Source organism: Tyto alba, unplaced genomic scaffold (assembly GCF_018691265.1).
Source record: "Tyto alba isolate M040663 unplaced genomic scaffold, T.alba_DEE_v4.0 Super-Scaffold_9, whole genome shotgun sequence".
Lineage (NCBI taxonomy): Eukaryota > Metazoa > Chordata > Aves > Strigiformes > Tytonidae > Tyto > Tyto alba.
Window position 1 is genome coordinate 23,898,438 of NW_024881330.1, and position 12,021 is coordinate 23,910,458.

At 35.5% G+C, this 12,021-nt stretch overlaps 1 protein-coding gene across 4 annotated transcripts in view; it reads right to left on the minus strand.

Moving 5' to 3' along the window:
* Positions 1-12,021, minus strand: part of VPS13B (vacuolar protein sorting 13 homolog B) — a 471,233-nt gene that overhangs the window by 218,355 nt on the left and 240,857 nt on the right. For all 4 annotated transcript variants that reach the window (XM_042785990.1, XM_042785992.1, XM_042785989.1 and 1 more), the window contains one exon: positions 3,431-3,651. In XM_042785990.1, the coding sequence (XP_042641924.1) occupies positions 3,431-3,651 (221 nt within the window). The remainder of the gene's footprint in view (positions 1-3,430; positions 3,652-12,021) is intronic.

Sequence of the window (12,021 nt, forward strand, 5' to 3'; positions counted from 1 at the left end):
CCTTAATGAGGTGAAGGAAAATCATCCAAGTCCTCCAGTGAGACTTAGAATGTAGCAGAACTGAACTTCTCACCATTTATAATGTTCTGATAAGCAACTACATTGCAATTAAAATAATTAACATCAGTTACAGTATAGTGATTTTGATAAAAATACTCTGTGCTTTGTCTAAACATATGGTATGTAGCTCATAAAAATCTAAGCAACAACATGGTCTTGTAAAACTTTTACTACTATCAATTTTAACTATTAAACAAAAGTAATTTATCACCTATTCATATGCACAGATAGTGTCTCTAGAGAAAGGCAAACATAAATTTTATTAAATATTAACAATGCAAAAATTATTCATTTATATTGTATTAAAATAATGATCCCATGCAGAATATTAAACTGTTCTGTTTTAGGGAGAATATCCACTGTTAAACTCAATAGTCTCCTGGCATATGTCATTCCAATATTCAGAAATATACTGTTTAACTTGCACAGTGTTTGACTCAGTTCTAAGATATTTACACAAGTTTTTGTAAATAAGCATTAATCATGGAATTTGTATGACAACATACTGCATATGTATTAATTCATACTGTATAAAACAAGCTCAGAGAAAACTGCAAACAATATATAAGCAGATCCACAGCTGGATACCATACCCAACTTGCCATTATAAAAAATTGAAATTCTCATATTTATAAGAACTTTAAGCCTCAGGACACATCTACTCTATGAAGCTGGCTTCTTATGTGGGCAGAACAGATGCAGAAAAAACACTGTTGTCAATCTACATTTGATATAAAACAGTACTTGATTTTGTGCGTGAGAGTGTGTGATGAAGTCTTGAAGTACATACTACAGTCCTTAAGAGGTGAAGTCCTTGAATTTTATAAAAACCTTCTTAATTCATCTTTTTTCTTTTGAAGTTTCAAGGCTTACACTGAGCAGGTCATATACTCCTTTTGACAGAATTTTTCCTTAAAAGAGATGAACTTCTCAATACTTATTTTATCTTCATTTACAGAGCAATCTACAGACAAACAATAACTCTGGCTGTGGCAAAAAGTTCTTTCAGTTCTGCTTTACAATATTTGTGTCTTTAGTACTCTGATATGCACTGGTAACCTTGAAATTACTAATTACAAATTTCTAAATTTTCCTGAGTCTTTTCCATGAAATGCAGGAAGATACACTAATAATGTCCATCTGATTAAGTAATATAACATTAACTGATGTTGACACTTTGCTGGCAAAAGAGTCAGTAGAAAATTAATAGGATACAGGCACATATCCAAATCATACATGCTTGCAATCTCCCCTCCCTCAAAATATTTTTTGGTCAAGAAATTAAAGGATAATTTAAGCTGTACTTGTCTTTATGAAGCAGTGCTTCCAGAAATTTAATTATGCTACTGTTCAAAAGGGCACTAAAATAACGCAAAAGAAGGAATGATGCAACTTCTGTGTTTACACACATGCTCATACACAAGGTAAAGAGGTTTGTCATCTGTTAATCCAACACTGAAGAGTTTAAATTTTATTGGGTGTGCAACAGTCATAATCATTAAAGCTAATAATTACTTACTCTATCTAGATTTTTTTTTTTAATTGCTCAGGCTAGAATCTTTGCCACTCTGAACCAATGGCTATTTCAGACAGCAGTAGCCATCTCTCTGAACGCTGCCAGCAACCAGACAGCCAAGTAGCATGACCCTAATACTCTACCAAACCAGAGACAAAGTAAGTTCACCAAGAAAAAAGTACACGTTGATTGGAGGGAGATGGTTTTCACGTTAACAAGTAGAAAATACCAAAAAGCCTCACACCAAAACCTCATTAAAATACAAAAAGAAGGCATGTGTCTACATGTAAATAAAATTTTAAAACTTCAGATAAAGAGCTTAAGTTATGTCTTTGATTATTTTTAATACATTTATTGTTATTCCATTGGTTGTTACTCATTAAAATGGAAGGATTTCTACTTCTCTCCTTGGTTGCACTTTTTCAAGTGAGTAGCTTCAATATTTTTAGTACACTATTCAAGAGAAGAAAAATGGTAAGACAAAAATACGAATAATTCTGCCAGTATTTGTTAGGAAAAGCTTCCCCCTCTCACTGCTTCCACTCCTTCCCCAGCAAAACCACACATAACTCAGTAAGACCCCACTGACTACTTGGCAAAATCTGTAAAGTTCAATATGTTACAGCATTTTATACTTAAAAATTAAAACATTAATACAAAATTGAAAACTACAACAAAAGGCAATATCCTGGCAATTTTGCACACTGTAAGTATCTATTGACTTTAAAGGGATACAACCATCAGAACATGGTTTTATATTAAATTAATTCATATAGTAATATGAATTAATTAAATATTATGAAAATACTACAAAGTTGCAAAGTAAAGCTTTCAGAAGTCTTTAAATATAAAATGTAAAATTGACAAAAAAAAAAATCATAATTTTATCCTTTCCTATTTATAACATTTATACATTTATAACAGAGGGACAACCCTTTATGTTTGCAAACACACCAGTCACACATCTTTACAAGTCTGAGCCGTTCTTGTTGAGGTTGCTCAATTTTAAATATTAATTTGCCCTGTCCAATGCTCAATCTCACTCTACCAACCCTCTTAGCAGTAAGTGTGAGACCACCCATGATGTCCTTTAAAAAATCTTATGTATGGCTAAAACTTCAGAGCAGACAGCATATGAATACAGAGTTCTACTCAGACCTCAAAGTTCTACTCAGACCTCAACAGATTTGCAATTCCCAATAACAAGAGTGTTCTCTCCAGCATCACTGGAAATGTTGCAATTGTCAGGAAAGTGTTACTCCAGTTGCAGTAAAAATTACTCTAATAGTAATAGAAAACCTACACTATTTGGAACTACAGCAAACTTGATCCAGGTCAGTAAAATACAGGGTGCACTTTCTGAAAAATATAGTAACATATTTGCCTTTTAATAAACATAACGGAGGTGATAACTTTTGTTTATACACATACATCTGGGTTTTCTCCCTTTATTATAGGATACCGTTGTTTGCCTTAAGGAACATTTTATCTTCGAAGAAACATTAGTTCTATGAAAATATGGTAAAAAAAATTACATTAAACCACTTCAGTATATGAATCCACAGTGACAGCAGAACAGCACTACAGCATTTAATGGTACATCTGCAATTCATTTCACTCCATCAGCCAAAAGATGCATTTATACTGTAGCTATTACATTTTGAGAAGAGTTTAAATTACAAAACTTGAGAGAGCTTCAAAGCAAATCTTAATCTAAGCACCTTGATCTTGATGGTCCTGTTTTAAAAAAAAAAAATTAAGATAGAAGAGACCCTCTTCAACAAAATGCAGAACAATTGTACTTAAATTGAGTTATTTTTAATTTCCTTTCATAAATCAATTAAATGTACCAACCTGGGGGTTGGAGCATTTTATTTCAAGGGATTCAAGGTCGACATGGAGGCAGACAACAAATGAGTGTCTGGATTCTGGCCCTGAAGCAAGCAGTTTCTGTGAAGTCACAGCTAAAGTAGAAGTACAGCCCATTGGTTCCACTAAAGTAAGTGTCATCTGTTGTCCAAGAAGAGTGTATATACTGAAATGATGCAGACTAATAGTCCATGGAAAAGCATCACCTAATGTTCGAAAAGAAAGGAAAACAGTTAAATAATTGCTATTATTTTCTTAAAACTCAGTAAAGGCCCTATCCTAAACACCCTTAGAAGTCAACAAGTGCAATCAACAACCATTAAACTGATCTTAAACTCTCACAAATATAATTTAACCATCAATTCCATTGTATACCTCAAAATCTAAACAACAGTGATACATCTTTTACAACTTTTTGAAAATTTAAATTCATTGCGAATTTTAACCCCAAACTATGAACAAACGTGTACAACATAGTCTTTAAAGAAGTCTTTTTGCTTTATATGATTTCCCTCAAACTGAGGAGTATCCTGAAACAAATCCCCACTTATTTCAACATATGGATGGCAGAGGCAGTTCCTTACATTATATACTTATACATGTTTACAGGTTTTAATATTAAAATGGATAACTTTCTTCAAAAAATGTATAGCTTGCACCTCACCAGAATGGCGTCACAGTTACATAAAGCCTATCACAACACACTGCTCAGGTGAGACCTTGATCACAGTGCAGCTCTTCCCATTCTCTCCATTTAACTACCTAGGAGCAGAATGGTGATGGATTTTGTAAACACAAATTATTGTAGACATACACTGAAGACTTAATTTCTTACATTTAGGAGGGAGCCTACCATGAATCATGATCAAGAATAATCAGTAAGGGAATTGGCAGTGTCCAGCTAAACAAAAAAATGGCTGCAACTTTGGTACAATCTGTTTTCTTTAGATTGTTAATAAATGGGAAAAAAAAAGGAAAAGTTTCCAAAACAGGGCCACAGAGAGAATTATTTGGGTAAGCCTTTAAAAGGCCAACAGGAACTCTTTTTAGTGAGAGAAAACATTCAATAGCTCTACCAGCTAGAGTTGAAAGGAACTGAGAACACAGAGTACTGCAACTGAAGCAGAATCCCTTTGGTAGGTTTGACCTTGGCTGGACGCCAGATGCCCACAGAAGCCACTCTATCACTCCTCCTCCTCAACTGGACAAGGAAGAGAAAATATGATGAAGTCTTACAGCTTGAGATAATGACAGAAAGACCGCTCAGCAATTACTGTCACAGGCAAAACAGACTCAACTTAGGGAAATTAATTTATTGCCAATTAACACCAGAGTAGGATAATGAGAAATAAGAACAAACCTAAAACCATCTTCCCCCCACCCCTCCCTTCTTTCTGGGCTCAACTTCACTCCTAAATTCTCTACCTCCTCCCCCTGAGCAGCACAGAGGGATGGGGAATGGGGGTTGCAGTCAGTTCATCATGCATTGTCTCTGCTGCTTCTTCCTCCTCACACTCTTCCCCTGCTCCAGCATGGGATCCCACCCACGGGAGACAGTGCTTCACAAACTTTCCAATGTGGGCTCCTTTCCACAGGATGCAGTTCTTCACGAACTGCTCCAGTGTGGATGGGTCCCTTCCATGAGGTGCAGTCCCTCAGGAACAGATGTGAGTCCCCTGCCAGGTCACAGGCCCTGACAAAAAACCTGCTCCAGTATAGCCCCCTCTCCACAGGGTCACAGGTCCTGCCAGGAGCCTGCTCCAGCGTGGGCTCTCCAAGGGGTCACAGCCTCCTTTGGGACTCCGGTGTGGTGGGTCCTCCATGAGCTGCAGGGTGGATATCTTCTCCACCGTGGACCTCCATGGGTTTCACTACAGGCCGCAGGGGAACCTCTGCGCCAGAGCCTGGAGCATCTCCTCCCACTCCTTCTTGACTGACCTTGGTGTCTGCAGAGTTGTTTCTCTCATTCTCATTCCTCTCTCCCAACTACTGCTGCACAGCAGTTTTCTTCAACTTCTTAAATATGTTATCACAGAGACTCTACCAACACTGTTGATAGGCTTGGCCTTGGCCAGCAGTAGGTCTGTTCTGGAGCCGCTGGGACTGGCTCTGTTAGACAAGTGGGAAGCTTCCGGCACCTTCTCACACAAGCCACCCCTTCAGTCCTCCCGACCACCAAAACCTTGCCACATAAACCCAATACAACCACACATATGATAACTGAGTCCTAGAGAAAGAATTTAGGCTCTGCAAAAAACACTGAACCAAAACTCAAAGAATGTTCAACAGAAGTGAGGAAAATGAGACAATGAAAGGTACGTGGGTAATTCTCATTTTACCTGTAACAGACGTGGTTTTTTGCTCTTTAAAAGTACAAAAGCATAACAATTATTTCAGTTTGGGTGGTTTTTTTCCTCTTAACAAAGTCTTCATTATTCCATTTATCACATTTTCTGCTAGGGAAGTTGGGCCTTTTTGTCCCCACTTAAATGATGGAGAGTCTGTGCCCAGCATGTGAATGTTCAATCCACCAAGAGAAACTGACTGCCACAATTCAAAGTAACATAAAAGTGTCTGGATGCAGTCTCAGATCCAAACACAGCAGGCTGGTGAGCATCCACAAACCTCAGACTGGAATGAAAAAGTCATCTTTCTTTAGAGCACATACATTTGGAGGAAGAGAAGGAGGGAAGTTCTCCTTCCTATATCAAAATTCAGAAGATTATTTGGTATGAGGCTTTCTTTTTCAAGATTTGGGACTGGAGTCATGGGCAAGAACAGTCCAAATTAATCTAATACACCAGAAGCACAGGAGCCAGTCTTGAGAATCAGAAAATGGCTGACAAATACAAATGTACACTGAGATGGGCCTTTATAGTCTCAGAGGACAATAAAGAATTCAAGCCAGTGTATTTAAACAATATATGGAGAGTGTGTTTGCTACGTGGTGTGGTCTACAGTCAACGCTGTCCTGCTAAGAAACCACAACGCTGAGAAATAGCAAAGATTAACTGGTAACTGTGATTATTTAAAAGAAACTTTAGAAAAGTTTTGCAATTAAAATAAAGCTGCATCCAAACATACTTTTACCATATTATTCTAGCAAGAGTTCTACTGTTTCTTCCACAGGTGGCACTAGCAATAAACTTATACAGTCAGGAGTACGCATCAGGAGAGTGTGTGTCTCATCCTGAGAAAGATCTGAAAACTTCAGTAGTTTATTTTGAAGTTACTGCATACTGAATAATTCAGCTCAGCCAAAGCAACTTCAAGATATTTTGGAAAGGTTTCAGATTAGAAATTTTAAAGTAGTTAGCAATCTGTATTTTTTCCAAGTTCAGTCAGCCAAGAAATACAAAATATTAATTGTAATAGATGGAAAAAATTCAAACGCGAAGTCAACTCTAATGACATGTTTCTAATTACTACGCATGAACTTTGTTTTTCTCTGTGACCACCACAGTAAATTAACTTCATTTATATTTCATGGATTAGAAAGAAAGAATCTCCAAAGAAAATACTGACTATTAACTCTAATATGCTGCATCCATTATCTACCTTAAAAGGAAAACATGGATCAAATTTTATCAATGTACAGAAACCACATGATACTGAACAAACACTGTAGTAAAGATATGGCAAATTTACAACTATAAAATTCCCTCTAACGCCATCAATCACCTCTTCTTCAGCTACATACACACTATGCGAGCTTTCTAACATACTGGAATTGTCCACCTGATAAATCCTTGTTTTGTTGTTGTACCTATGTTTGCTTTATTTGTTTTTTAAAAAAAACACGGTGCCTACTTTCATTTGCAGGTTGATTTTATGAAATTATTTAAATAATTAATTCAAAGTGTCCAAACATCCAAAGCAACATTGTTTACAGATTTATTTTAAAAATTATTTATTAGTAGGAAGGAAGGAAAAGTCAGTGCCACTCTTGGCAGATATTTTCTCTACATTTAACCTTCCCATCTGTGTATACTAATGTTTTGTCACCTAATTGCTGAGATTCTTTTACTCTGAAATACTGTAAGTAAACTTTACATTGTCTTCAGTGGAACTAGAGCTCACCCCACATCTCTGATAGGCAAGATTATAAAAGATACACATGAAATACCCGTAGTATAGTTGAAGATTCTGGTTAATTCCTGCTCTATTGCTCTCATAAATCCTAATTATTGATTTCTTCAAACATCACTACTGAATTAAAAAACTTGAAAATGTATCCATTAAGATATTTCAACTGCTTTGATAACTTCATAAATTTATAAATATCACTTTCAGATCTTTGGCGGTTGACTGACCCAATCACCAGACTATTTTCAAAGAATTGTCATTCATCATTTATCTGCTATTTGCAGTAGTTTAGCAAGACTCCTTTCCTACAGAGTGTTTGAGTTACTTTTCCAGTATATATCATTACAAATTTTTGTTATGTGCAAGCACTTTCTCTGGTAGTTATGTGATGTAGTTTGTTTCTTAGCTAGATTTAATGCTCATTATAAGCCATTCCAAATACATGACATACAATATTGATAAATGTACTTAACTACTAATAATTGTTATATGTTTGCTCTCACTTTTAAATGACACTTCTCTTTATTTTAAAAAACAGATTGCAGAAGTGGCAGTTGTACACAATGTTGTATATACAATGTTGACAATTGTACAAAAGATAAATTTTGTTTGTTTGAAATTAATAATGGTAGGAGTGAGATCGTGAAAGCTTTATCATTCGTATGATCTGGGATCTATTCCCAGGCTTGCTAAAGGTATCCTTTGCAATCTTCAAAAAGCATCTTGACTATTCTGTCTTCACTTCCCTCTCTGTACCCAAATTGCAGGGTCTTTACATGGACTTCCAATGTGCTCACATTACCATGCAACATACAATATTTAAAAAAAAGATACTGCAATCATTACATGTTAGGTCACTGTTGTACTTCCTCCCATTCATGCAACAGGGAAGCAGTGGTACGGTACTGCTGCAGGATCCTAGCTGCACCCAGTTGAAAGCCCTAAGAGTTCTACTCAATCCCCGAGCTAGTTTTCAGCAGATGAGATATAGTCCCACAGACTTCAAATGCAAGCACAAACACACAGGCTTTTCTAACTTAAACCTAGTTACTGGAGAGCTCTAACAGCTGAACACAACACTGACAAGTTTTGCATGCAGAACTTCATTGCTATTGATACTGAAGAATGTCACTAAAATGTGAGAACTAATTTTATAAGGTCATTAACCATAACAGATAAGTTAAATACAATAATTGCCATGTTTTACATACGGTGACATTAAATTTAAACTCAAGTAGCACACTATTTGAATGTCAAATATTTATCTTAAAATTTACAGAAATTATTTTTCAGTTATATTGAAGCTGAGCATTTTTTTAAAATCTAATGCAAGCTGATAACTTCTAAGAATGCCAACATACCACTGCTCTACTTTAAACATTTAACTGCCTTTTTTGCAGGTTGAAATCTATATGCTTCTATTACATTGTAGTAGTTTATGACCAATGCATTTCATTATAATAAATTCACACACTAGTATTAGAAGCTCTAATTTTCTATTTCCCTACAAGTCACTTGACAACTTACTGAGTTTAAACATATGTTGCAAAAATCTGGTTATATAATTTGTCATATTTCACACACACAAAAAAAATCAATCTCTCAGATTTAAATGTTTCAAATACAGTGATTTACATGATTGTCAGGGTACTGCTATCCATATCAGGACAGGAATGTGACTTCTAACAATATCAACAACAATTTTAAGATATTTTGAACACTGGTTTCTAAAACATATTTTACTGTGTCTTACCTAAACATCTGTATGTTACTGCATCTGACCTAACCAATGATGGATTCATAAAAGTTACTGGTCTGAATCCAAAGAGGAACATTTTACATGTGCCAGGTAAGGAATATTAAAAATAAATAAATAAAAAGGATTAAAGCAGGAAGGACAGACTCAAAAAAACAGTAACTGGTTTTAAAATATGAGTGGAAGCCAGGAAATGATTCTAAATTAAAATAATTAAAAATTTAAACTTCTTAACACAGAGTTTTCATAGATGCCAGAAGTGCTCTCATTACTACTCTTAAACTTTGTGCTTTACCTGAAGCAAAATTTTAGTTCCCTTCATGTCTTCAATTTATTTTCCTACTTTAACATTTTAAATTTTTGGAAGACCACTTACCAGTTCAGAACTTTATCTGTATTTTGCCCAGCTGTAAATTTACCACATTTTGTCCCATCACTATAGGTTGGTACTTAGCGAGTATACAGATGAATTCTCAAGTATTTGAAGTTGGAGGTACACATGCATGCACAGAAAGTCACAACTTACCGTAAGCAATTTTCTTAACATTTCAGTTCTGCTCAAAGTGAGTTTCTAGTTATTTAATTTCTTCTTAAAAACTAATTTACTTAAAGGGCAGCTACAAATAGGATAGAGGTCCCCCTCTTCATAAGGAGTCAAAATGGAGAACACAAGGGGCAACAGGTTCAAGTTGCACCGGGAGAGGTTTCATCTTGATAGAAGAAAGAAATTTTTTGCAGTATGAACAAACATTCCCTGGAACAAGCTCCCCAAAGATGTGGAAGTTTTCAAGAAGTGACTGGACAAGGTGCTAGATAATCTCATCTAGGCTTCCTTTGCCACAAAAGTTTGGACCAGATGATCATTAAAGGTCCCTTCTGGCCTGGGCTGCTCTACGATTCTGTGATTCTGTTTTAATATCCTCAGTGAATACTACCTTATGGATCTATCATCTGATTGATTTGAACTATAAAGATAATACTTAATGTAATTTAATAGCTTTTAATGAACTTATTTAGTTGTATTTGTTATTTAACAGAAGTTCAACAGAGTATCTCATTCTTTATATACATAAATCCATTTCTGTTTGTATGTTATGTAGTATGACTGAACTAAGTTACATTTCTGGATCAAAGCACTGTACTTAAAATGTTCTTCTAAGTATTCCTACAAACTACAATTACCTCAGAAAAGAAATGTATTAGAACTCTGAAAGCAAATGGAAAGACCTAATTGTGGGATATTGTATAAGCTATTTTTATAGTAAGTTGACATCTTGAGGTCAGTAAGTCTATGTGAGTAGGCTGTAATATCCCCAAATGACAGTATGACTATGCTCCCTTTTCCTCCTCTTTTAGTTTTTCATGTAACAAGAAAAATATATGAGTGAACAGACAGCTTTTTTAAAAGTAACAATGCATCCTTGTAAACAAGGCTTTTACTTATATCTTCTTTATAAAAGAAGGAATGATTCAAAAAATAGTTTCCAGGAAAAGCAAGGTTGAATAAATGTAAGTTCAGAGCAATGGTAACATGCCTTAAGAATGACAGTATGTCCCTATCTAGTTCAAAGACAAAATGCAAATTAAGAGACTCTCCCAATAAAAGTCCATAAAAATTATTCACCTCTACATGGGAAGCAACAAAGAAGGTGACTTTTGAAAACTCTTTTTAATAGTCTGTTTAAGGGGGAGTTTTGGCATGGGAGAAGGCAACAGCTCCATTAGAGAATCAAAACCATCAAGATTGTGAGAACTTCTGTTTGGCATTACTCCCAGAGCACAAAGCCACACACAAATAAATTCCTTACCATAGGCTTTATCCCAACCAGGGGGATTCTTTTCTCTCACTAGGATCTTTCCTGCAAATCTGGGTTTGACAAAATTCAAATTACTTCTTACTTTCATAAATGGTTTAAACTACATAATCAGCTTAAAACAAACAAAAGACTTTGGTTAAATTTATTTATCTTTCATCTGTCATGATGATTAGCAAATTAGATCATTCTTACTGAAAGGTATTAGGAAAAACACATATACCTCTCTCTTTTTTTTTCTTCCCCCCCCCCCCCCCCTCCTTTTTTTTTTCCTTTTCAGTTGGCAGCATCTCTAATATGACTTTCAGTATTAAAAATCTACAATTTTATTTTTGATGCTTTGAATTAAGGTGAAATACAGGAAGGAGCATAAGGGTCCAATGAAAGTGGCAGAACAAAGGGGAAGGGAAAACACTGTTAATAAATCCAAACACATTTCAGATGGCAGGAGCAGTAGTGGCCCTTGAATGCACTTTTGACTTAATTTTTCATAGCATACCTTTATAATTGTTAATGTTTCAGCAGTAAGTATGCTGAAAACAGAATAATTTTCCCAGAAAATGCTGCCACAAAAGCAATGGAACAATTGGTGTATCTCCCTCTCTTCATCTTAGGGCAAATACACAAAACAACAGCAATTCTTTCTAAATAATATAGTTCAAGAATACAATAATGAACTAACTGTACACCAATGTACTGGTTTTGGCTGGGATAGATTTTTTTTCATAGTAGCTGGTATGGTGCGAAGTTTTGGATTTGTGATGAAAACTGTTGATAACATAGGGATGTTTTAGTTATAGATGGACAGTGCCTGCACAGTGTTAAGGTGTTTTTTGTTTCTCACACCACTCCAAGAGTGAGTAGGCTGGGAGTGCAAAAGAATTTGGGAGGGGACACAGCTGGGACAGATGATCCCAAGT